The sequence below is a fragment of the Hypanus sabinus genome, chromosome 1 (assembly GCF_030144855.1).
Source record: "Hypanus sabinus isolate sHypSab1 chromosome 1, sHypSab1.hap1, whole genome shotgun sequence".
NCBI classification, from domain to species: domain Eukaryota; kingdom Metazoa; phylum Chordata; class Chondrichthyes; order Myliobatiformes; family Dasyatidae; genus Hypanus; species Hypanus sabinus.
The window spans coordinates 171024109-171051692 of record NC_082706.1 but is presented as its reverse complement, the minus strand read 5'-3'; the positions used below and the strand labels follow the sequence as shown (position 1 = coordinate 171051692).

The 27584-nt window shown below is 39.9% G+C and overlaps 1 protein-coding gene across 6 annotated transcripts in view; it reads right to left on the bottom strand.

Moving 5' to 3' along the window:
- Window positions 1–27584, bottom strand: part of lyn (LYN proto-oncogene, Src family tyrosine kinase) — a 94946-nt gene that overhangs the window by 12282 nt on the left and 55080 nt on the right. For all 6 annotated transcript variants that reach the window (XM_059981167.1, XM_059981162.1, XM_059981184.1 and 3 more), the window contains 4 exons: window positions 20640–20822; window positions 19734–19810; window positions 6521–6674; window positions 4143–4274 (listed from right to left, as the gene is read on the bottom strand). In XM_059981167.1, coding sequence (XP_059837150.1) covers window positions 4143–4274; window positions 6521–6674; window positions 19734–19810; window positions 20640–20822 — 546 coding nt within the window. The remainder of the gene's footprint in view (window positions 1–4142; window positions 4275–6520; window positions 6675–19733; window positions 19811–20639; window positions 20823–27584) is intronic.

Sequence of the window (27584 nt, the reverse complement as noted above, 5' to 3'; positions counted from 1 at the left end):
TTGAATCACAGGGTGACCAATATCCTGGCAGGGAGGTTTGTTAAAGCTATTGGGGAGAGTTTAAACTAGAATTGCTGGGGTATGGGAACCAAACTGAAGAGACAGAGGAACAGGCAATTGGCTTACAAATAGAGAAAGCTTGGAGACAGGTGTGAGAGGGAGGATAGGCAGGTGATAGAGAAGGGATGTGCTCAAACTGATGGTCTGAGATGTGTCTATTTTAATTCAAGAAGCATTATGAACAAAGTGGATGAGTTAGAGTGTGGATCAGTACTTGGAGAAATGATGTTGTGGCCATTACAGAGATTTGAATGGCTCAGTGGCAAGAATGGTTACTTTGAGTGCCAGGCTTTAGATCTTTCAGAAAAGATAGGGTGGGAGATAAAAAAAAAGGTGGGGGCATAGCACTGTTGATCAGAGATAGTATCATGGCTGCAGAAAAGGAGAAAGAGATGGAGCGATTATCTACTGACTCTCTGTGGGTGAAAGTTAGGAACAGGAAGGGGTCAATAAATCTGTTGTGTGTTTTTTTTATAGACCACCCAATAGTAACAGGTACATCGAGGAGCAGGTAGGGAGACAGATTCTGGAAAGGTGTAATTTTAACAGAGGAGAGGGTGTACTTGATCTGGTATTAGGAAATGAACCTGGTCAGGTTTCACATCTCTCAGTGGGAGAGCATTTTGGAGATGGTGATCATAATTTTATCTCCTTTACCATAGCATTGGAGAGGGATAGGAACAGAGAAGTTAGGAAAGTGTTTAATTGGAGTAAGGGGAAATATGAGGCTATCAGGCAGGAACTTGGAAGCATAGATTGGAAACAGATGTTCTCAGGGAAATGTACAGAAGAAATGTGGCAAATGTTCAGGGGATATTTGCATGGATTTCTGCATAGGTATGTTCGAATGAGATAGGGAAAGGATGGTAGGGTACAGGAACCCTGCTGTACAAAGGCTGTTGTAAATCTAGTCAAGAAGAAAAGAGCAACTTACGAAAGTTTCAAAAAACTAGGTAATGATAGATATCTAGAAGATTATAATGCTAGCAGGAAGAAGCATAAAATAAAATTAGGAGAGCCAGAAGGGGCCATCTGAATGCCTTGGCGGACAGGATTAAAGAAAACCTCAAGGAATTCTACAAGTATGTGAAGAGCAAGAGGATAAGACTTGAGAGAATAGGACCAATCAATTATGACAGTGGGAAAGTGTGCATGGTACTGGAGGAGATAGCAGAGGTACTTAATGAATATTTTGCTTCAGTATTCATTATGGAAAAGGAACTTGGTGATTGTAGGGATGACGTACAGCAGACTGAAAAGCTTGAGCATGTAGTTATTAAGAAAGAGGATGTATCAAGTTGAATAAGTCATCGGGACTGGACAACATGTACCCCAAGCTACTGTATTTATGATCTTTGCATCATCAATGGAGACAGGAGAGCTTCCGGAGGATTGGACGGTTGCAGATGTTGTTCCTTTCCTCGAGAAAGGGAGTAGAAATAGCCCAGGAAATTATAGACCAGTGAGTCTTAACTCAGAGGTTGGTAAGTTGATGGACTAGATCCGGAGACATAGAATTTATGAACATTTGTAAAGATTTAATATGATTAGGAATAGTCAGCATGGCTTTGTCAAGGGTAGGTCATGCCTTATGAATCTGATTGAATTTTTTGAGGATGTGACCGAACACGTTGATGAAGTTTGAGCCATAGATGTGGTGTACATGGATTTCAGCAAGGCATTTGACAAGGTACCCCATGCAAGGCTTATTGAGAAAGTAAGGAGGCATGGGATCCAAGGGGACGTTGCTTTGTGGATCCAAAACTGGCTTGCCCACAGAAGGCAAAGAGTGGTTGTAGATGGGTCATATTCTGCATGGAGGTTGGTGACCAATGGTGTGCCTCAGGGATCTGTTCTGGGACCCCTACTCTTTGTGATTTTTATAAATGACCTGGATGAAGTGAATGGAAGGGTTAGTAAATTTGCTGATGGCACAAAGGTTGGGGCTGTTGTGGATAATGTGGAGGGCTGTCAGAGGTTACTGTGGGACATTGATAGGATGCAAAACTGGGCTGAGAAGTGGCAGATGGAGTTCAACCCAGATAAGTGTGAGGTGGATCATTTTGGTAGGTCAAATATGATGGCAGAATATAATATTACTGGTAAGACTCTTGGCAGTGTGGAGGATCAGAGCGATCTTGGGATCTGAGTCCATAGAACCCTCAAAGCTGGTGCACAGGTTGACTCTGTGGTTAAGCAAGTATACGCTGCATTGGCCTTCATTAATTGGGGGATTGAGTTTAGGAACAGAGAGGAAATGTTGCAGCTATGTAGACCAGACCCCACTTGGAGTACTGTGTTCAGTTCTAGTCGCCTCACTATAGGAAGGATGTAGAAACCATAGAAAGGGTGCAGAGGAGATTTACAAGGATGTTGCCTGGATTGGGGAGCATGCCTTTTGAGAGTAGGTTGAGTGAACTTGGCTTTTTCTCCTTGGAGTGACAGAAGATGAGATGTAACCTGATAGAGTGATAGAGGTGTATGAGATGTTGAGAGGCATTGATCGTGTGGATAGTCACGGGCTTTCTCCCAGGGCTGAAATGGCTAGAATGAGAGAGCACGGTTTTAAGTGTGCTTCGACATACAAACGTTTGTAGGTACAGAGGAGATGTCAATGGGTAAGTTTTTATGCAGAGAGTGGTGAGTATGTGGAATGGGCTGCTGGCAATGGTGGTGGAGGTAGATATGATAGGGTCTTTTTAGGAGACTCCTGGACAGGTACATGGAGCTTAGAAAAACAGAGGGCTATGAGCAATCCTAGTTACTTTCTAAGGTGGAATGTTAGGCTCAGCTCTGTGGGCCGAAAGGCCTGTATTGTGCTGTAGGATTTCTATGTTTCTAAAAATAGATCATCCTGGAAGAGGCTAAATAAGTGAGACAGCTACAATGGGGATAGAAACAGAGTTGGTGCTTTAGATTAAGGATTTTTCACAATGGAAATGGAGAAGTGAGGACACAAGCATGTTTTAAATTGCAGAGAGGAATAACATGGAGAGCAGCAAGGGAAAGGTATAGCAAATCTGAGAAAAAAGTGATTGTTCCCTAAAATTTCTCTAATTGCCCAGAATGAATGTAAGATGCTGTATGACATACTTAAATAATGTGTTGGTGAAAAGTGTATAAAGCCAATGATGAAAAGGTTAGTGGAGAATTTCTGATATTGAACTAAAATAACAGATGATTAGGATCTTGCCTGGGATGGAGGGCTGTAGTTGTAAGAAAAGACTGGGTTTATTCTCACTGATACGTTCGAGGCTGAGAGTGACTTAATGGAGGTTTACAAATTTAGGGCAAATAAGCTGTTTTTTTTTAATCCCAGGACAAGGGAGGTGTATGGTGAAAAAGAATAATTGATTTTTATATACAGTGTGCGTTCTATTTTGTATCGCATTAATTATGTTGTGTTGCACTCAACTCAACTTCTGACACTAATGGCTCAAATGTCTTCTTCCAGTTGAAACATTGCTAACCATATAACGATTGCTGAACTTATCTTTTAGGATTATCTTCTGTTCAGGGTTATTAGCAAGATCTATAGAAGTGAAATCTACAGAAGGTTTGCAATGGATTTTGACTTTTTGCTACTTTATTTTTGATAAAATCTCCTTGTATCTAATGATGGATAAAAAAGCTCTTATAGAGCACCAATACAATTCTATGTGCTCTAATATACTGTGAGCAAACTCAGGTTTGATTCGATCTGTGCAAACTTATCTGGGGTACCATAATTGACTTCAGTACTGAAGATCAAGAGCAAAGGCACAATTTGTGAGATTGTTAATGGAAGATCTTAGCTGGGAATTTTCATATGTGAATGCTGCACTTGAACTGCATAGAACATGACAGGTTTTGATTAAAGAATACTATTGTTATAGGTTTTTGAAAAGGCACTACCTTGATCTACTAGTGGGACTGTCATGTGGAAGCTATAGTTTAAATGAGAAAAGAAAGTGGAAAGCAAAGTAGAAAAAAAATTGCAAGAAAAAAATATTGACACTGTATTTAGTTTCACAACCAGAAAATTGTCATATGGTGTCCAGCAATATTATAACAGTGAACAACAACAAGGTTGACATTCTTACCTGGGTATGGAATTTTGCCGTAGGTGACTATTTCATACAGGAGTATTCCAAACGACCATACATCTGATTTAATTGTAAAAGATCCATAGCTTATAGCTTCAGGTGCAGTCCACTTAATTGGAAATTTAGCCCCTAAAACAGTAAGTATACAACTTTTGTTATGTTGCAAGCACCTGTCTGGATGATATAGTATCTTCACAGTCAACAGCCATCAAGGATGCTAATTATATTTAAAGTAATTTTTAATGAATGAGTATTTTGGTAACAGAACATCTTTTATTTCCAAGTACAAAGTATCTGAATGTTCATTGAAATGAATAAATTAGAGTTATCGGACATTTACAATAGCTTCTGCCAGTAGTTCAATACTTCCTTTTAACTACTCCTGTATTAGATAACTAGAGTGCGGGTAGGACTGATCAGGGATACAAGAGAAAATGTGCCCGGAGTCGGAGGAAGTAAGGGGAGGTCCTTAATGAATACTTTGCTTCTGTGAGAGGGACCTTGACAAATGTGATGACCATGTAGAATAGGCTGATATGCTGAAACATGTCGGCATTAACAAGAGGCTGTGCTGGAACTTCTGAAAAACATTTAAAATGGATAGGTTTCCTGAGCTGGATGGGTAATAGGCAGGTTATAAGGAGTGAGGGAAGAGGCTCTCAATTGAAGCTGTCTCACCTGCTTAGCCCCTTCCAGATTGTTCTGTTTTTCCTTCTCTTATACTTGTCAATTTAACGGTTACCTCAAAATATTTTGAATTTGATTTTGAAGTATGCTTTCAGGAACATATGCATATTGTTAGGTTTGTACTGTATTACAAAAACATTTTCTCTGTCAAGAAAGGTAATAAGGATAATCATGGGAATTATAGATCAGTGAGACTTCAGTGGTTGGCAAATATTTGGAGAGCACTCTTAGAGATAGAATTTATGAGCATTTGGAGAAGCATAGACTGATCGTCTGTGCATGGCTTTGTCAGGGGCAGGTTGTGCCTCCTGAGCCTGATTGAATTCTTTGAGGAAGTGACAAAACACAATAATGAAGGTTGAGCAGTGGATGTAGTGTATATGGATTTGAATAGGGCATTTGATAAGTTTCCCCACGGTAGGATTATTCTGAAAGTCAGGAGCTGTGAGATTCGGGGAGACTTGACTGCGTGGATTCAGCTTTGGCTTGCCACAGAAGGCAAGGTGGTTGTGGAGGAGCGTGTTTTGCTTGGAGGACAGTAAGCAGTGGTGTTCTGCAGGAATCTGTTCTAGTACCCTTGAGCTTTGTGATTTTTGTAAGTAACTTGGATGATAAAGTGGAAGGGTGGTTTAGGAAGTCTGCAAATGACATGAAGGTTGGTGGTGTTGTGGATAGTGTAGAATGGGACATTGACAGAATGCAGAGATGGGCTGAGAAGTGATCTGTAAAATTGTGAAGTGATGCACCTTGGACGGGAATTGAGTTCAAGAGCAGTGAGATGATGCAGCTATATAAGTCACTGGCTAGACCACACACGGAATATTGTGTTCAGTTCTGGTTCCCTCGTTGTAGGAAGGACGTGGAAGCTTTAGAGGTAGCGCAGAGGAGACTTACCAGGACGCTCTGGATAAGGAAGTATGGCATATGAAGCAGGTTGAGCAATCTGGAGTGGAGGAGGATGAGCAGTGACTTAACAGAGGTACGAAATAATATGAAGCATTGATAAAGTGGAATGTTACAGGTGGATTTTTTTTATTTTTCAGTGAGTCACGGGTGCATAGAACACATTGCCAAGGCTGGTGGTAAAGGCTGACACATTAGGGACATTTAAGTGATGCTTGGATAAGCAAAATTTTGCCAATTAGAATAAGCCAACATCATCACAAGATGTTGTTTGAACAGATAAATAATTTTTAATTCATGGCTAAAATTTTCTGTCTCCATTTTTATTGCTGCAGATTGCTGGTTTTCATGATAAGTAACATACAAAATTATAAACTTGTAGCTTACTTAAGGATTACATTTAAAACATTTGATTCACAACAGCCTGGAAAACAAAAAATAGTGGAAAATCAAAGCAGTTTAGGTATCAAAGATATACATTCATGTTGTCCTTAAGATCCATAGAAAGTGAAAGCAGATCTTTGGGCACTGAAACATACCCTTTGTGCTTATCTAACAAAATTGGAGTACGAGAACACTTAAGAGGAATTCCCCTTAAATTCCCGAAGCACCACTGGAAAAATGTCAGATATTTTTCTATTTATAATATAGAAGATAAATAACTCATTTTAGTTATGGCCATTTATCATTAATCATTTTAACTTCTTTATATTGTTGATAGTTTAGTGGAATTAGACGTTCATAAAATTGCTATCAGTTTTGTAGCTCAGGCAGTTGAAATGTACCTTCTTTGGCTGTGTATTCATTATCTTCAATTATTCGAGCAAGGCCAAAATCAGCGATTTTGCACATCAGGCAGTCAGATACTAGAACATTAGCTGCTCTAAGATCTCGGTGGATGTAATTTTTTCTTTCAATGTATGCCATTCCCTCTGCAATCTACAAGAGAGCAAAGTACATTTTAGGGGTTGCCGTATCAACAAAGTAGGGCCACGTAAAATAGTAAACAATAGATCTGCTGGCTGCAAAGTAACCCGATTTGCTATACCAATTCACAGGAGGATTTAATTGAGCAAGGAAAATACTGTAGAATGGTAATGATGATTAAAATGGAAAACTGAGGATTAAATAACATCAGTGTGCTTAATGCACTATTGATCCACTCTTTGTTTTACGATATACAATGAGCAAGCAAAGGAAACAGGAACTTTAATCATCCACTGTACAAGAAAGAGCATTGAAAGACTTTGTATGCAATGTCAAAATTGCATTTAAAGAATTAGGAAGGCTCAGCCCATGAAATGTAGTCAGTCCCCTTTGTTTTTATTCTATAAATCTCAATATAAAATGGAAAACAGCAGTTAAATCCAAGAGAAGCTTCTAATAGACGGGAGAATACTTTTGCATAATTAGTGACAGAATCTGTTACTTGTGGATGTTTTCAAATAATTAAGAAAAGGATATAATTATAGATCTAAACTGAGAACAGAAATGCTGGAAAATTTCAGCAGCTCAGAGCCTCTGAGGAAGAGAAAAAACGTAACATTGTAGATGCTGTATAACTAATTTACCCCGCAATAATGCAGAAAACAAGTGTACCGAGTTTAAAGTTACAAAGTCGCTTGGATGAAAATGATTTCCTGCATGAAACATCACACATTAAGTTACTTGCTTCAACTTCATGGACTACCAGTTTCATGTTACCTTGGCAATTGTTTTGCTAAAAATTTGGATTGGAACTTCCATCATTATTCAAAGGAAAGATGATAGCTCTAATCAGAATCAAATACAAGGTTCCATCAGAAGGTTCAACAACCTAAAGCTCAGATGGTGGATAGACAGTATGTAACGGGTCCAGCAATTTACTGATAACCATGATGTGCAGAATCTACAGTGCGTATAAGATTACCCTTGGCTAAAGCATCTAAGGGACCTCTTTGTTTTAGAACTAAGAGGAAAGGGGAACTTTTCAAGGACAGAGAAGAAGATAGCATCTGTTGAAAGGAACACGTGAAAGAGCTTCTCCATCATAACTTTTTCCTCGAAAAGAATGCATTCTGCTGAATTCCACACCAGACTCTTCACCCTGACCTCTCTGCTACTCTGAATGATAATCTGTCAAAAAGGCGTTGTGCCAGCTGGAAAACTAGAAGGCACGATGAGCAGATAGAATATAAGCATGATGCTAAAACATGGTAGAAGGAAACTTTAGTCACAGATCTATCACTTATTCCTATATCCAGGAGGTAGAGGAAACACCAGGAAAACTCAGATATTATAATCATGACCATTTACAAGAAGCAAGGCAACTCTGATGACAACAATTACATCGGGGTTTGGGATTCTATTTCTCATGCTCCTCAACTAAAAAGGTATGGTGTGCCTATAATATCTGTAGGTAAAATATACTGAGAAGTGTTATTGAATTACCCTGTTCTAAAGTTTCCGGATGTGATTGTTAATTTCTGTTGTTAGTTACAGTATGGTACACCAGCCTGGGGTAGTAGCACAAAGCTATGATTAAGAATGGCAAAATCAATCTAGTTCAAGTTGTTACTTAATAGGTATAAACTTCTATTAGAGGTATCAGGTATGACTCTATTGTGTTAATTCTATGAGCTCCTCGAAATCAATAGTGATCTCATCTATGCTGCCACAGGAAAAAAAAATGTTTTTAAATATGCTGTCTTCCTATATCTTTAGAACTCTACCCCAGTTTGAATGAACAGTTTCAGAAAAGCGTTGAGAAAGATCTAACTACTTTAAACAGAAGGGATTCTGCAAATGCTGGAAATCCAGAATAGCCCACACGCGCGCACACACACACACAATGCTGGAGGAACTCAACAGGTCAGGCAGCATCTGTGGAAAGGAATAAAGAGTCCAGGTTTCAGGCTGAAGCCTGTCACCAGCACCCATGTAACTTCTGGCAGCCTTTTCTGTGAGCATGTATTTTATCCTGTTTTTTTTTAAATAAGAAGAAAATAAGTTGCAATTATTTTTAAAAATGTTGAAATATTGATTAAGGCAAATATTGCAATGATTTTGACAAATAATGCTCTATTTCCATATTTTATTCAAATGGATAGTTGCCCTCATTCAACTCTAAAACTGCAAGGCACATTTGGATTATCACATCATGGCAGGAACTATGAACAACATACATACAATATTGGAGCTACACAGCATCTCTGGAGGGGAATAAGAAGTCAAAGTTTTGGGCCAAAGCCCTTCTTTAGGACTGGGAAGGAAAGGGGCAGAAGCCAGAATAATGAGATGGGGGGGGGGGGGAGACGAGCAGAAGCTGGCAAGTGGTGGGTGAGACCAAATGAGAGGGGGAGGTGGGTGGGAGGTCAGAAGAAAGGGAATGATATGAGAAGCTACAGGTTGCAGAGGCTGAAAGAGGAGGAAAATGATATGAGAGGAGAGTAGACCATGGAATAAAGAGAACGAAGTGGGAAACCAGAGGGAGATGACAGACAGGCCATGAGTGTGGGGGAGGGGAAGAGAAGGGCTGAGAGTGGGGGATATTTGGAGAACAGAGATGAGTGATTACTGGATGTTAGAGAAATTGTTGTTCATTCCATCATGCTGCAGGCCATGACCAGAAAGAATATGAGATACTGCTCCTCCAAACTGCAATTGACCTGATTGTGCCAGTGTAGGAGGCCATGGACAGATGTGTCCATGTGGGAATGGAAAGTGAAATGGGTGGTGATTAGGAGATCCTGGCACTTGTGGTGGACAGAGCATATGTGCTTGACGAAGCAGTCTCCCAATCTGCATAGGCTGTCTCGCAAATGAAGCACCACATCACCTGGAAAGACTGTTTATGGCCCCAAATGGTGGTGAGGAAGGAGGTATGGTGCTTGTCATGGTTGAGGGTTAAGTGCCAGGAAGGAGATCTGTGGGTGGGGATGAGTGGGCCAAGGATTCATGAAGAAAGCAGGGTGGTGCAGGAGAATCAATGATGTGCTTTGTTGCGGGACCCTGTTGATAGCAGAAGCTGTGGAGAATAATCTGTTGGATATGGAGAATTGTGGGGTGTTAGGTGAGGACAAGGGGAATTCTAATCCTGTTGTGTTGGTGGGACTGGGGTGAGGACAGACATGCTGGAGAAGATACAGGTGATAGCAACATCAAAAGTAGTGGAAGGGAAATGCACTACTGAAAAAAAGAGGGCATTTCAGGATCCCTGGAATGGAAAGCCTCATCCTGAGAAACAGATGAGGTAGATCCGGAGGAATTTGGAGAAGAGAATACCATTTTTACAAGTGACAGATTGGGAAGAGGTACAGTCAAGATACATGTGAGAGTCAGTGGGTTTGTAAAAGATATCCATAGATATTCTGTTTCTGGAGATGGAGACAGAGATCAAGAAAGAAGAGAGGGATGACAGAAATGGATCAAGTAAATTTTAGAGCTGGGTGGAAGTTGGAGGGAAAAATTGATGAAATTGACTATCTCAGCATAGGTGTAGGAAGTGACTCCAGTGCAGCTGTCAATGTGGTGGAGAAAGAGTTGAGGAGAGTTGCCAATGTAGGCTTGGAACATGTACTGATCCCACTTAGCTGATGAAAAGGCAGGCATAGTTGAGGCTGATGCAGGTGCCTTTGTCTTTCCTCATTCTGGTGGCCCTCTCAAATCCTTCTCTTCCCTCTCCTGCCTCAGGACCTGCTCATCATCTCCCTCTGGTTCCATTCCCTTTACTCTATTGTCCCCTCCTATCAGATTCCTTCTTCAGCCCTTCCCCTCTTCTATGTATCACCTCCCAGCCTCTCAAATCATTCCCACTTCCCTACCCACCTACCCACTCGTGTAGTCCCACCTAGCACCTTCTGGCTTGTACTCCTCCCCTCTGCCCATCATCTTATTCTGGCTTCTGCCCCTTCATTTCCAGTCTTGATGAAGGGTGTCTGCCTTAGACTACTTACTTCCCTCCATAGATGCTGCCTGACTTGTTGAGTTCCTCCAGTATTTTCTGTGTGTTGCTCAACTACAGAATCTATTTCTCTATGGCAGGAACTATACTCCTGTGCTCTGCTTAGTACACAAAAGCATGTAAGTGAAAAACTTGTCTTTATTCAGAAAGAGGATATTACAGAAACTGCACAGTCAAATGGAAACCCTTTCAATATCTCTGCTTCCTAAAGTTCAGTAAATCTTTTTTTGCATATTTCTGGCAGTGTAATACAATCTCTGTGAGGGTGTGATTAAGGAAGACCCTGCCTAAAACATGCAAGGCCTGCTTTGCCATAGGTTAAAGGGGACAAAAATGAGCAGATGCAGCCTTTGGTAAAGAGTTTCAAGAAATCCCTCCTCCAGTGTTGCAGAGTTTTATTTCATTCCTCCCTCTCCTCTCCTCTTAACACCAGAATGGGACTGAATGGGAAAGGAGTTGGGAGGGAGGGAAGGCAATGATTTATCTATTACAGTTGTAGACTAGTTTACGCTTTGCTATGTTGATCAAGTAGCAGGGCCTTGAAACTGTACTTATTCACATACAGTACGCTTCAGTGATATTGAGAACAGCACATCGTCACTCTTTTTCCAGTTCCTCTTTTGGGAAGTACTAATGGAAATTGTGATCACAGTGTTATTTTTGCTAACTGACATGTTTGAACAGAAGTAGCAAAATTATTATTAGTGGTGAAATGGCTAGAAATGTTTTCTAAAGCACTAAAGAACTCCAAAAAGCATTTTTTCCTACAAAAATGTCACTTTAGTGTAGCAATGACTGCTTTCATTACCAGCTATAGTTTCCTAGAACAGGAATTGTTTGGGGGGGGGTTGGTTTGGGGAAAGGTTCAAGGGGGACTGTGAGCTTCAATGGGGGAAAAATTGATGGCTTTATTTTCCCTAACCTCTATCTGAAATTTAGTGTTTTCTTCAATTATGAATGTAGGCAACAAACCACAGTAGTATAAGCAGTATCTGTGATTTTGTCACCAATAGAAATCATTGATATTCTCATATCACATTACAGTTGTTACAAATATCTCAAAATATAATTTATGGCACACTCATCACTACTTCAAAATTAGACCTGCCGCTAGATCAAACATGATCGCTGTCTTCCAGTCTGCTGATGGTAGTGTGATGTAGCTGGTCAGCTATCGGGCAGCCCGGTTATTAGATATCCACCATGACATGTATGTTGCTTTGTCAGTTTAATGTTCTAATTGAAGCTAAGTAACAATAGCTGTCACACTGATGTTTTTACAAAAACAAAATTTGATTTGAACTTGCCTATATTTTAAATGTATAGGCTTATTATTTAATGTGTTAATGAAGAAGCATATATAGTACTATATCACTATTGTTTTAAAAAATATTTTGATAACTATTCATTGGTTTCTTTTGTAATCCTATGCATCTTATGTTATATTTAAATATATTATTGTGAGAATGGATCTGTCCATTGGCTTCAACAGAATGCCAGACGGGTCCATGGTATAAAAAATTAAAGCAGATCCCTGGAAAAGTTGTTACCAGTCCAAATATCCTTACAAAGTCCTCCTCATGAATTGCTGGGGATAGTTGCAGATCAAGCAATCACCTGATAATCATACCAACATCTCAGAGCTCTTTGTCATATCCCATTCCAAGATGGACCCAACCCAGCTGACAACAAAATAGTATATTGGCAGAAGAAAGTACTCCAAGAATCCTCAACATTAACTCTGGACTTCTTCCAGTGTTATGACATTAGGTCACTTACAAAGAAGTGTTCTGCCTTCAATGGATAAATAGATTCGGCCTTCAGGCTGATCAAACTTTGAAAGTTGGCACGAGAATGATTAGAGCACAAATTCCATTCTGAGTGGAGGATTACAGTTCTGCATCATCAGGAGTGCTTGAAATGGCCCGTACTTGAAGGTGCAGCAGCAATAGTTTGTCCCTCAAGTATTGGCCATTTCAAGAAGTGGGGTAAACCTCAATGACATCATCCTCACCCTTTCATCTCTCTGCTATATCTTTACCAGGGCTCTTCACAGTCTCTACAAAGAATCATTACCACTTCTTGGAAGTTATGGAAGGCCAGCAAATGCTGGCTTAGCTGGTGACACCAAAGATAAAGTGCTGCATGATCTGTGTGATAAAGGAGTGGCTAAAGTACAATTACTGAAATAATTGTACTGTATGTGAAGATGGGGAGATTTTATTTCAAAATTCTAATGGAAGTTAAGTGCATCGTTCAGATTCTCTTGGCAGCTCTGATTCAAAACCCAGTGTTGTTTGGCAATATTATAAGCAGATCATCTGCAGAACACCTGTAGAAGTTACTGTTACATATGATAATAGATTCTTTTTTTGCACAATCAACCACCGTTATGGGTTTGTGGGGCTGCCAACTCTTGACAAGTAATAGACTTAACATTAGTAAAGCTTCAAGCAGCCCAGTGGGCTCCAAATAGAACTTTGATGTCCTGGGAACATTCACCCCATTAACTTGAAAGGGCTCATGTTGTAACAGAGAAACGTTAACACATGAACTCCATACATCAGTTATTCTTTACCAACAGGTAAGTACAAAATAGATTAACAATGGTAAGGCAGTCAAGTTGATCAGAACTTTCAACCACAAAACCACTTTGTCACTGTGACACTATGACCATGAAATTCCAAGGAGCCACATGTCTAAATTAAATGGTGTAATAACTGTACATGAAAAACTAATGTGCACACCGCAGCCTTCCAATATCCATTTGGTCCAATTTTATTTCTCATTTAATATTTCTTTCTCTTAGCCCTTATTTTAGCTAAATATAAATGATAGTACTCTCTATATCTCAGTATTAAATTGTTTGTTACACTATGTTGCAAAATGGTAAAATTACTAATTCACATTTTCCTCTGCTCTTTAAACCACTTCTAGCCTTTCATACTGTCTCACACGTGGAAGGTAGAATGCCTGTGAAACTTCCAGTAAGTGGGACAGCAACAAAATCTTATTAAAGACAAATCAAGCAAGAAGCAAGAAATGGTAGCTCCATTTCGCTATGAGAAGGAGAGGCATCTGACCTGATTTAGACCAAATGACTGAGTAGGTATCAACAACAAATGATTGATTTTTTTTTTGCAATATAACTCAGGAATAGAATATTAATTTGTGTTTGTTCATTACATTGTATCCAGAGGATCATGGAGATCTTTGGCATTTTGATAATATTCTGAGAAATTGTAATTTCATTAATATACAACAGCTTACTGCAATTAATGGAGAAAATCATTCTAATAGTCAAAGATATACACAGCAAAAAAATACTGAAGGAAAGATATTAGAAAGTTAGAAACACAAGTTAATGAGAACAAAAGCTTTGTTTTTACAAAGGTAAAGAGTCAAAGATTTAGGGATGGAATTCCAGACTGAAGGCATGGTTACAATAATAGTCACAGAGCACCACATGACAGGAACAGGTCCATACCAACCAAGGTGTCCACCTAAGCTAGTCCCATTGACTCTAGATTTGGCCCATATCCCTCTAAATCTTTCCTATCCATGTATTGATCCAAATAACTTTCAAATATTGTTATTGTACCTACCTCAACTACTTTCTCTGGTGGATCAGTTCATAGATGCTGTGTGAACAAGTGTCTTTAGGTGCCTCTTAAATCTTTTCCACATTACATTATTTTCCTTTCCCCGGAGGATCTGAGTATTCAGCCTATCTATGCCCTTCATGAATGTATGCATCTCCATAAGGTTACTCCCAGATTGCTACATTACAAGGAATAAAGTCTTAGCATGCCTAACCTTTCTCTCTCACTCAGGCCAACAAATTTAGGCATCATTCTTTTAAATCTGGGGTGGAAAGGATTACAGGGAGTGGGATAAGGAGGTTGGTGGATGTCAGACAGACAGACAGACATACTTTATTGATCCCGAGGGAAATTGGGAGAGGAACAGCAGGGAACTGAAAGGATTTCAGCAACAATAGGAATTTTAATTCAAATATTTAATAATCAATGAAAGTCAGCATACCCTCAGTAGGGAATTTATTAGATACGTCTGTGCACCTGCTTATTATGCAGATATCTATTCAACCAATCATATGGCAGTAACTCAATGCATAAAAGCATGCAGACATGGTCAAGAGGTTCAGTTGTTGTTCAGACCAAACATCAGAATGGGGAAGAATGTGAGCTAAGGATTTTGACCGTGGAATGACTTCTGGGGGCAGAAACTGCTGACCTCCTGGGATTTTCCACACACAGCAGTCTCTAGAGGTTACAGAGAATGTTGTGAAAAACTAAAAAACATCCAGTGAGCAGCAGTTCTGTGGACAAAAAAAGCCTTGCTATATGAGAGAGGCCAGAGGAAGATGGCCAGACTGGTTCAAGCTGACAGGAAGGCGAAACTAACTCAAATTAGTTAAACCAATGGTGTGCTGAAGAGCACCTCTGAATGCATTACACGTTGAACCTTGAAGTGGATGGGCTACAGCAGCAGAAGACCGTAAATATACAGAAATACTCTAAGTGGCCACTTTATTAGGTATCTGCTGTACCTCAAGGTGAAATACACAAACCAAAAGTAAAATACAGACAGAGCCCCACGGCTGACCCACCATCAACTTCAAAATATCAAACCTTGAGGGAGAGAAAGTGCTCTACTCATTTTATTGAATTATAGTAAGGTGACAGAGAATTAACCCTACTTATCCAATGGTCCAGCAAATCAACACTAATGGAATATTTACTATTAGTTATGAAGAACCTGCTGGAATGATGGGAACAATTGTGGAATCTTGTTCCTGCAGAAGAATACCCACCATTGCTTAAGGCCACAAATCAGCACCTGCAAAACTATGGGAATGGTATTCCAAGTCTATCAACTTCATTCATAGTATGCACTATCTTTTATCATTCCCATTTTCACAAAGGTGCTTCCAACAACTATAGAACTGATACTAGGATGTTGTAAATCAAATGGAAAAGGTGGAACCCTCAAGGGCAATCCTTTATGTTCTTCTTGGACCTCTGCTGCCTAACATCTTCATCTATACTCTGTCACCAGACTTAATCCTTTAACACATTAGCTGCTGCATTGTCTCAAAAGATCTGCCACTCATGTCCTAACTCATTCTAAGGTAAGTTTAACCAACATCGAGTGGTCACAAGCTCTGGAATTCCAATTCCAACCTCCCTACTCTCTTAAAAAGCTTACCTATGGTTAATATTTCATGTGACCTGGACTTAAGCTGTACAGTTTTTTCCATGATAACTTTATAGTGTTTCTGAGCAAAACTGATATTACAGCTATGGAAACCTCACCAATAATAACAAACTCTAGGTATACACTCATCAACTGCTTTATTAGGTATACCTCAACACCTGCTCATTAATAACTCATCAGCCAATCATGTGGCAGCAACTCAATGCATAAAAGCATGTAGATGTGGCCAAGCGGTTCAGTTGTCATTCAGACCAAACATCAAAATGAGGAAGAAATGTGATCTATGTGACATTAAGAGTGGAACAATTGTTGGTGCCAGATGGTGGTTTGAGTATCTCATGGGCTTTTCAAGCATAACAGTCTCTAGAGTTTACAGAGAGTTGTGTGGAAAAAAAAAACAAAAATAAAACACCCAGTGAGCTCAAGTTAAAATGCCTTGTCAAATACTGTAACCATGTGTTGCAACAGTGGTGGGCAGAAGAACATTTCTGAAGGGAAAAGACGTTAAACCCTGAAGTGGATGGGCTACAGCAGCAGAGGACCATGAACAAACACTGTGTGTCTGCTTTATTAGGAACCAGTGGCTCTCAGTTTTCAAAATACTAAATTGAGAATTCATGGGTGTCTTCACAAAGGCCTCAAATGTTATGATTGCAAGGATCAGTACAGTGCTGTGTCCTGGGCACATTTTAAAACTTCTGTTTTCTCTCAGGTTAACCTAGGCCGAAAATTGAAGTCTTCCTGAATATGATGTGCAAGTACATAAGGAAATATTGTTTGATCCTTTTTCTGACTTGACTTCTCCAAACAATAACAAAAAATCATCAGTGGTGGATTGTAGAGATTTTAAACAAAAACCAGGTGAGGATTTCAAATGTAGATGGTCTGTTAGTACAGTAAAGAATTTGCTTTCGAGTTTCAACCTTTTCCATTTCATAAAGATATTCTGGTATCAGTTCAGCCAATGACTGGAAGCACATTTATGAAAAAGAGAGAGGTGATGATATAATTAACACTATATCCTGTTAGTGAGTTAATTGATTCCCATTACTCTTAGACTTTGTCAGATCCTGTACAAGAAAGGTTTATGGCTGGATGGAAAGACACTCCCACATAATGAACAAACCAGGTCCCACAAAAAAAGCAGTGTACTCATTTGTCAAATGGCCAATAACTCAAGATTCAACGGCATTTTTATAGCCAAGGCTCCTACTACCAATGTTCTGAGAGGGGGTGTAGACATCACTATTTACCAGAAACTCAACTGGACTGACCACACAATAGGAGTGGCACATATTCTGACTCCCCAATATCTTTCTACTATCTACAAGGCGAAATTAAGAACATGATTGAATACACTTCACTTGCCTGGGTGAGTGCAATGACAATGACTATCAAGCAACTTGACCCCATCTAGGACAGAGCAAATAGTCTGGAGCGAGGCTCCATTAATGTACATTCTTGCCAGCACCAGTAAACTGTGGCTACACTGTGCACCATCTACAAAATGCATTCACGCAGGCTGGCCTGACAGTAACTCTAATTCCAGTGACCTCAATCGCAGGTAGGACTAGGACAACAGATGCATAATAGTCGCACAGCTGATAGATCTGCCTCGGTGTTAGAGACTGAGTTCTATCTTGACTTCAGCTGCTGGGTGTGTGAGGTTGGCACGTTCTTCCTGTGAACATCTGATTTTCGTCTAGGCGCCTTGGTTTCATTCCACAAAGACTTCAGGTTGGTATCTTAATTGGCCACTGTGAGTTGCCCTTAACATGCGGGTGAGTGATAAAATTTAGGGGGGACTGATGGTAATGTGAGATTAATATAGGATTAGTGTAAGTGATGGTTAATTGTCCGAGTGGACTCAATAGGACAAAGGGTCTACTTCTATGCTGTTTCTTTCTTTGACTCTGTGATCACCACCTGCAGACTCCACAAGCTGCACGCCATCTTAAATTGGAAGTACATCACTGGTCCTAAATTCTGGAATTTCCTACCCAATTGCACTGTGGGAATACCTTCACCAGAAGGACCATAGTGGTCCAAGGAGGCAGCTCACCATGATGTGCTCTAGGACAATTTGGCATGAGAAATAATTGTTGGTCTTTTAACCCCACTAATCAATTAAAAACCTTAACGAGGAGCAAGAAAATACAACAGGTATACATGGGCACTCCTGGTTGAGGTAAAGCAATCCTCAGTTCAATCCAGACTTCTGGTGCTGTTTCTATGGAGTGTGAGTGTGAGTGTGAGTGTGAGTGTACTCCAGGTGCTCTGATTCCCTAAACATCCCCAAAGTATCTTCAGCTTAGCAGGTTATTTGGCCATTATAAAGTTGCCCCTGCTGGAAGTGAGTAGAATTAATAGGAATGGTAATAAATGACCAGGGAAAATTAGTTGGGAAATGGGATTGCTCTGTGAACAAGCATTGACTGAATGGCCTTTACCTATATCATAAAGAAAAATGGAATAGAGTCTATTTAGCCATTTGCCCCTCTGTCTACATGGATTTAGCTAGATCACTACAACTAATTGAGAACCTGTGGATTAAGAGTACAATGTTGACATCATAGTTTCATCTTCTGTCACCTTAGCCTTCATTGCTTTGTTGTGATTCTCTCATAGCTGTATACTCTAGTAATTGACATTCTGCCATTTTGAGACAAAGGAAAATGTCTGACACTTATGAAAACCTATTTGAATACAGGTTAATGCCATCGACAGAGGAAAGGAATATAAATGGGAAGGAGGAACATTCAGAAATGCTTGAATGAACTCCAGCCACAAAGATTTTTTGCTGAACAATTCAGCCGGCCCATTAGTACCAGACCACTATGGGGAGGCTGGAATGTAGAGGTAGATGGAGCAGGGCTCGGGTTGGGGGGGAGGTGTAGGAGAAGGAAGACTAAGTGGCAAAATGAAAGCATAGTATTGTGCTGGGAGATGGATGAAAACTCCAGGAACACAGATTCTGCCAAATTTAACAGCAGCAGCTCATCCTTTTTAAAATGTTGTATTCTAGCCAAAGTGATGTGTTTCCTAGCAAAAGGTAACTGAAGTTGGTCCTATTTGAGTTGAAGTGAGGGGAAGACTGCATTTTGGAGAGGGAGGTGGGAAAAGAACCTGGCTGATCTCCATCTGTTTCACTAGGATCTCTCCATAAAGCAGACTCTTTCTGTAGTCAAAACTGTCGGCTCCATTTAAATAGATTCTTTGAATTTATGGAAACTCAGCAATAAATTTAAATTTGATTCCCAAATGTGCTGGTCTGGATTTAAATATTATAATGAATTCTTTGGAATGGAAAGCTACTGGCATGCAAATACAGCTGGTGGTTGTTGGAGTGACAACAGACACATTCAGGACAGATCTGGGCATTGATTACCAAATGTACATGTTCAACAATCTATTGACGTTTTACTGACGGGCGCTGAGAATGTTGTGCTTGAGCACATTTTGCTCTGGGGTGACAGCATGGAATAACATCAATCTTAACTGCTGGCCTAAGCATCTTGACAAGAAATTAGCCATGGAAAAAAAATGCCTGATGTTTACAAAGCCTGGCATTCATAATCCATGGTCATCAAGAGAACTGCTATTCCACAAAAAAAAGCACCTTTCTGGGATAAAAAGCTAAATGCCATCACTGTGGTAATGAAAGGAGGACATCAGTTTGATATTGTTTGGACATATAGGGCTTTGGGGAAAAAAACTGAACACACTTTATATAAAGGCACACAGAAGATGTGTTCTGTACAATGTACAAAACTAAACATTTAAAATGGGTATTATCTTAGTTCCATAGAATTACTGACCTGTGCCGAGAAATCTATCATTTTTGGTAAGCTAAGTCTTCTTCCTTCATCAGTCTTCAGGAAATCTAGTAAACTACCTGTGATCCAAAACATGGACTCAATGAACAAAGGACTCAAAAACAGCAAATAATTGTTTATTTGCAAAACTTCAGTCTTTATATCCCAGGAATTAAAATATTTTAGTTCAATGAATTAAAGTGAATTCTGAAGTAATATAATAACATTTAATTCTTTGGTATTTGATTGCCATTTGGAAGAATTACTTAAGTATAGGAAATTGAAGAACACAGATATTTTTGGATTTAAATACAACATGTGCACATGGCCTTTTTAGAATTTATAAGCCATATATATGCATCATTCTAATTGTTGCTCTCAGGGTTAGTGCATCCTGGTGCTGAGAGTGTTAACCCTTCCTTAGTCAGTTGCAGCACCCTTCTCAAGTCAGAAGGCTTACTACCTAATGGCATGGAACAGCATCTCGTATTCCACTTGTGTGGCTTAAATTCCAATGGTTAACAACATAGCATTTTTCAGTTTTAGGGAACACACACCCATCCACCTACTGCCTTCCATCCCTTGCCCTCCCCCATATGGTTCCAGCACTTACCTGTCTCTATCAAACTCCACCAACCCCCTCCCCATGGCCCTTCATACTTCGTATACTGACATTCCCCTTGCCTCTCCAACCTGATGCAGGGTCTCGACGTCAAACATCCAAAGATGCTGCTCACCTCACTGGGATTCTTTAGCAGATTCTATGCTGTATAACTCTAATTCAGTACTAAATTCCAGCAAGATCAGGGATGTGGTTATTTCACAGTAAGCATACTTTAAAAGCTGGTCAATAGTTTTCCTCAAAAATTTGGCCTGCTTTCTGTACTTAATTCTAGAGTCCAAACTGACCTTTGCCCATAAATTCAGCAATAATGTAGATTGGATCTCCCTTGGTCACCACTGCATAGAGCCTCACTAGTCGATCATGTAAGAGCTTTTTCATCAGATTAGCCTCTTCGAGGAAGGCTTCCACAGACATGGTGCCTGGTTTCAAAGTTTTGACAGCTACTTTTGTAGTATTGTTATAGTAACCTGAAACAAAAAGTAACACAAGCTCAAATTAATCAACACCTTCCACTACATTGTTCCAAGCCACTTTTTGTTTTAAATACAAATTTAAAAGGTATTACGTAGGATTTCAGTTAAATGGGACACATCAGGACCAGTACATTTTGGCCCAATTAAGTGGCTGCCCTATTTAACCAAAGTTTCATGGAAATAGCTAAAAAGGTATAATAAGAAGACAACCCAAGTACCAAATTATGTATTTAAAATACATAATTTTAAATATATAATTTACATAAAGTACATTCATATTACAGTCTTATAAAACTGTGTATCAGTACCTAATAGTTATCTACACAGAAATTAATCCAACGTACAAAATGAACACAATCAATGCAAGCACCTAGAACAGATGATAATAGACTGCCTTCATACAATACTTTCAACCATTGCATCCTCCAAATCTTTCTATTCGTTGTAACATTCAAGATGGTTGCTTATACCTTTTTCATTCCCTGCCATTTCTGGCATCTGCACGCCTGAATGCTTGAAGCCACAGTGAGCAAAACAATTTGGAACTGTCTTGCTGCTTATTTCTGGCGAACCACAAGTGACAAAAATCACTGCTTTTTGAACACAAACACATGCAGCTGACGTGATTTTAAAACTGTTTGCTCCATGTACCTGTCTAAGAGGCTCTTAAATAGCCTCCTAGATAGAGTATTCACCTCCACTACCAACGCTAGCAGTGCATTCCACGCACTCACAACTCTCCACGTGAGAAAACTTACCCCTGACATTTCCTCGGTACCTATTTCCAAGCACCTTAAAACTATGTCCCCTCGTGCTAGCCATTACCTTTTTAACTTTGCCATTTTTATTATATTCTGTCTTCAAATTATAAAATGAACCACTTCACATTTATCTGGGTTAAAGTCCATCTGCCACTTCTCAGCCCAGTTCTGCATCCTATTGATGTCCCACTGTAACCTCTAACAACCCTCCAAAAATCACAAAGAACACCACTAGTCACCGACCTCCATGTAGAACACAAACCATCTACAACTACCCTTTGCCTTCTATGGGCAAGCCAGTTCTGGATGCACAAAACAAGGTCTCCTTGAATCCTATGCCTCCTTACTTACTGTTGCATGAGCAGGCATAGACTTGCTGGGCCAAATAATCACTTATATGCAATGAGGAAATATGGTGTCTTAAGTTTTGCAAGACACAAGCCAACTTTATTCAATTTATTCTTCTGATTCAATCTTTTATATTTTATTATCAGCTGAGCCAGTCTTTACTTCCTTCAAAGCCAATGCAGCTTCCTTGCACTGCGATGCAGAACACGGAGTACAATATTCCATATGGGAGCTGGCCACTCTGCTCAACTAATGCATCACATCCTTCCCTTTATGTCCTGGCATAGGGAACAGGAAAAATGTCTGTCAGAATCCCAGCTCCTAGTGATTGAAGTCTGGTATAAATTCAAGCAATGCCTTCATTCAATGAAAATACTGATTGGTTACTTCTTGTATCATATGATGCTGATAGACTTTTTCAATATGATAGGTCTGGGTGACTTTAGAACACAGCACTACAGAACACAAAATTTTCAGATTCATTAGTAACGTTCCTCTTCTGTATTTATTACCAACGACTTTTGTCTACACACGATCATCCATATCCACCTTCAAATCTTTTGTTCAGCATATTATTAAATAATATCTGCATTTATAACATGCCTTGTTATCAAGCCTTTATCTTTCCTTCACCAGATTATCAACTTACTTAATCATTTAATTTTCTGCCACACAAGTTGTTCCTCTGGATTTCCCTGCTTAAAGCCATTTCCTTGATTAGGATTTTGATCCTCTCACTTATACACTCCTCCTCCAGTTTACTGTTAACTTTTTTATAACTTGGATGGATTATAAAAAGAAAGCTGGAAGGAGAGTGAGGGAGGGTGAGAGGGAATGTGTGAGTGTATGGGGTGGTATATGGATAGTGGAACAGGATTATCTTTAACAGAGTGACCAGTTTGCCATTTATAAATACAGGATTTGGATTTTTTCTATATTAAAGTATGTAACTATAAATGTAACTTATGCAATTATTATTTTAAATTAGTTTTTTATCATTATTCAAAAACCATTCATCTGTATTGGAGCTTTTAGTTCTATTAATATTAATTCCACCAATTAATACTTTAATTATAATTCAAATAAGCACATAGAAGGCAAATAATGATTCACTTGCATCAACTGGTCAAAACTAACCTCAAAGTATGTTTGTGAAATCATCTGAACTTTCGCAGCAACTAGAGAGTGAAACTAGTTGAAATCCAAATAAGATGGAAGTTTTTCAACAAATCATTCTTTTAACCATGCTGGAATTTAAACACTACCAGATAAACTGTAGTTCAGGAAACTATATTGTTCTCAGTAAGTCAATATCAGATTACAACCAATAAAATCTATGCTGCTTTAACTTGGAGATGTTTCTCAAGGTGCTTCTCAGTAATACAATAAGAAATGGACAGTACCTACCCCATACAAGCAGGCAAGTGTCAAATACAATAAGTCATGCCTTGCTGACCTGAACCAGTTATACATAATGACACTTTCATTCTCCCTAGTTCTGAACCAGCTCAATCAGGAGAGGGAAGTCTATCCTACTGATGCGATGGGATAGGATAAGCTGTGGATGAGCTTTAAGGACCATCTCTGGAAGCTTTGATAGGTGAGAGTGATCGGAATTCTTAAAATGTCTCTGAACATTAACAATTTTTGAAAATTATATATAAATACTTGCAAGATTGAGATTCATTTATCACATGTACATTGAAACACACATTTAAATGCAACGTCTATGTTAACAAATGACAGAGGATGTGCCAGGGACAGCCTGCAAGTGTTGCCACAGAATCTGATACTGGCATAGCATGCCCACAGCTTTCAGCTGAACAACAGTAACAAATCAAACTCCTCTTCTCCCTTCCATCTAGCCACCCACACACAGAAAATCCTCCAGCTCCAGGCCAAAAAGGGCCTCCAGCCTCCACTGGACTTGCAGACATCGGCCTCCAACTTCCACAGAGGACTCATTGACCCAGGGCTTTGGCCATTGGGCATCAGCCTCGGGGTTCCAATCGAATTTGGTCTTTGAATTTTGGTATTGACACCAGGACTTGACGATGACGGAACACTGAACTCCAGGCCTCAAACTCTGGATTTCCATACCAGGTGGTGAGGCAAGCAGTCAGCACACTCTTCTCCGCAATCTATAGAAGTTTGTTAAAGTTTCAGATGACATGCCAAAACTTCACAAATTTCTATGGAAGGAGAGGCTCTGCTGTGATTTCTTTGTAGTGGCACTTGTATGTTGGACCCAGCACAGATCCTCTGAAATGATAATGCTGAGGAATTTAAAGTTGCTACACTCTCCATCTCTGACCCCCAAAGGGGTCTGGATTATAGTCCTCTGTCTTCCATCCCCTGAAGTCAATAATCAGCTCTCTGGTCTTACTGATATTGAGTGAGAGGTTATTGTGGCACCACTCAGACAGATTCTCAATCTCCCTTCTGTATGCTGATTCATCACCATCTTTAATTTGGCCAATGATAGTGCTGTCATCAGCAAACTTAAATATAGTATTAGAGTTGTGCTTAGCCTCACAGTCATCAGTAAAAGAGTCATCAGAGAATCTGAATGAATATGCCACAGTTGTCATAGACTTTATAAAGTCAGTTATGTCCCCACAAAATCACTTAGAGTCTTCCCTAATCAGTAGTCCTGCATGAAGCAAGAGATCTGCTGATCAGTGGCGTTCAGGCCTGGTGACCAAGTAAAGTACAAGAGACCCAGCAATGACCTCTGGAAAGCCATCCCACATGTGAAGTGGCAATTCTGAACCAAACTATAATGGGCTTGACTGCTATCACCCACTACACAGCAAAACCAGATCACATATGTGCCAACAGGGTGCTCCAGATAAGCTCAATGCCTTACTCGCTTTGACTGACAAAATGCGCCAGCACCTTCACGAACTCCCACAGCCCTGATGACCCTGTGACTTCAGTCTCTGAGGCTGACATGAGAGCATCCTTCGGGAGGCTGAACCCATGGAGTGTATCTGGCCCAGACCGGGTACCAGGCCAAGTACTAAAGAACTGTGCTGATCAACTAGCTGGAGTGCTCCCTGACATCCTCTCACTTTGACAGTTTGAGGTACCCACCTGCTTTAGACAGGCCTCAATTATACTGGTGTCCAAGAAGAATGTTGTAACCTGCCACAATGACGATGGTCCAATAGCACTTGCATCTACTGTTATGAACTGCTTTGAGAGGTTCATGACAGAACACAACAACTCCTGCCTGAAGAGCCACCTGGATCTGCTCTATTTTGCCTACCATCGCAACAGATTAACGGCAGACACCATTTCATTGTCCCTTCACTCAAACCTGGAACTCCTCAACAGCAAAAATCCTTACATCAGGATGCTCTTCATCGACTGCAGTTCTGCATTCAATACCATCATCATTTAAAAACTAATCAATAAGCTGCAAAACCTAGGCCTCACTACCTTCTTGTGCCAATTTCCTCACTTGCAGATCCCAGTCAGTTCAGACTGGCAACATCATCTCCTCCACAGGTAGAAAAACTCAGTTTGGTTCAGAATTGCCACTTCACCTGTGGGATGGCTTTCCAGAGGTCATTGCTGGGTCTCTTGTACTTTACTTGGTCACCAGGCCTGAACGCCACTGATCAGCAGATCTCTTGCTTCATGCAGGACTACTGGTTAGGGAAGACTCTAAGTGATTTTGTGGGGACACAACTGACTTTATAAAGTCTGTGACAACTGTGGCATATTCATTCAGATTCTCTGATGACTCTTTTAACATGGCCCTGTCCACTGACCCAAAGCAGTCCCATAGCCACTTCTCTGCCTCCTGCAACACTTCTTCACTGTCCTTACCTCTGGAGCTTTGCTCTTTAGCCTCCACCTGTCTGTATGCAAGTAGGAGGCTAGCCGGATGGTCAGATTTCCCCAAAATGCAGTCTAGGCATCGAACAGTAGGCATTCCTTATGGTATTACAGCAGTGGCCAAGTGTTTTGGGACCCTTGGTGCTGCAGGTGATATGTTGATGATAACTGGGCAGAGATTTCTCAGGGAATCTCTGGCAATGATTTGAAAGGTGTTGGTGTAGGCTGTTTATTGATGCATGTTTAACATCAGCCTTTGGTGGTATGTAAACTGCAGTCAGGAGCACGGAGGAGAACTCACTTGCTAAGTAGATACCCATCCACCAACGTCCTTTGTCTACATTGTTGCTGGCCTTCAAATGCTGCGCAGAGACCTTAGAATCCGGCTTGACCTCTAATTCCTCACATCTATGTCTCTTTTAGTCATCCATGCCATTTTGAGTAAAATAAAGAGGAGGTGTCAGGGGTAAGTTTTTTTTTTACTCAGAGTGGTGAGTGCGTGGAATGGGCTACCACAATGGTGGTGGAGGCGGATACGATAGGGTCTTTTAAATGACTTTTAGATAGGTACATGGAGCTTAGTAAAACAGAGGGCTATAGGTAACCTTAGTAATTTCTAAGGTAGGGACATCATCAGCACAACTTTGTGGGCTGAAGGGCCTGTATTGTGCTGTAAGTTTTCGAATGTATCGAGCTGACTTGACAATACAAGCCTGACTGCTAACGGTCTTCTCTGTCCCCAAAACCATCCTTATGAAGCTAAAAAAAACAGCTAAGCCATCTTGTTTCATTGCTGTTGTTCTGCAGAACATTGTGGGCCTGCTACGTTGGCACCGGACTGTGCGGTGATACTTGTGTGCTGTCCCAAGCACATCTTTAAAATGTGTTGGTTGTTAATGCAAACGATGCATTTTGCTGCATGTTTTGATGTAGTTCTGATAAATAAAAGAATCTGAAGATTTATAAAATAAGAACGTTTAGGATTAAAATAGAGTTAGACACAAATACTAAAAAATTGCTTTCTTTTCCACAGTCCCATACACTCCATTGAAATTTCAATGATTCTGCTCCAGGTCTAACTTGTTAAGGAATGTAAGAGTATATTCCTTAGTCTCTAAATTGTTGAGAAATCCTGGGAAAAGTGATGCCTGCTTTTCAGTGGCAGAATATTTTGACAGATGCAGGCTTATATTGTCAAGTCAGCTTGAAGGCTCTTTATTTTACTATAAATAGCATGGATGACTAAAATTTTCTGGTTTTATCTCAGTAAAGTATCATGAAATTTGTGTAATATTTTTATGGGAATGTTCACTTATTCAAACCAAATGTGTTTTCTTTTTCATCTCTGTTCCGTAATTGCCAAGCCAAAAAAAAAAATGAGTACATGCCACATATGCCTCGTCTGTCTTTAGTTCTATATCAGTTATTAATGAAATGGATCCCAGCTGCTGCTTGCTGTTCACAGACAAATACGTGTTCACACTCAAATTAAGCTACAACTGGAATGAGTGAAGTATCATTTTTAAAAAAAAATAGAAGAAATTTATAAGGTTTGTTTTGAAAATTATTAATACATCATTGCCTTAACTGGAAGAAAAACAAATGCAAACCGCTGAGCATTGGTATTCTGAGTAGTTAATATATTTTTATTTATTCAGTTTTCAGGATCTGGCATTGCTGATAGGGTCAGCATTTGCTACCCTCAAGAAGGTGATTGTGAGCTGCCTTCTGGAATTGTTGCGGAGGAGGGAGATCTGGAATTTAGACACAGTACTGATGACAAGCTTGGTGGAACTTAGTA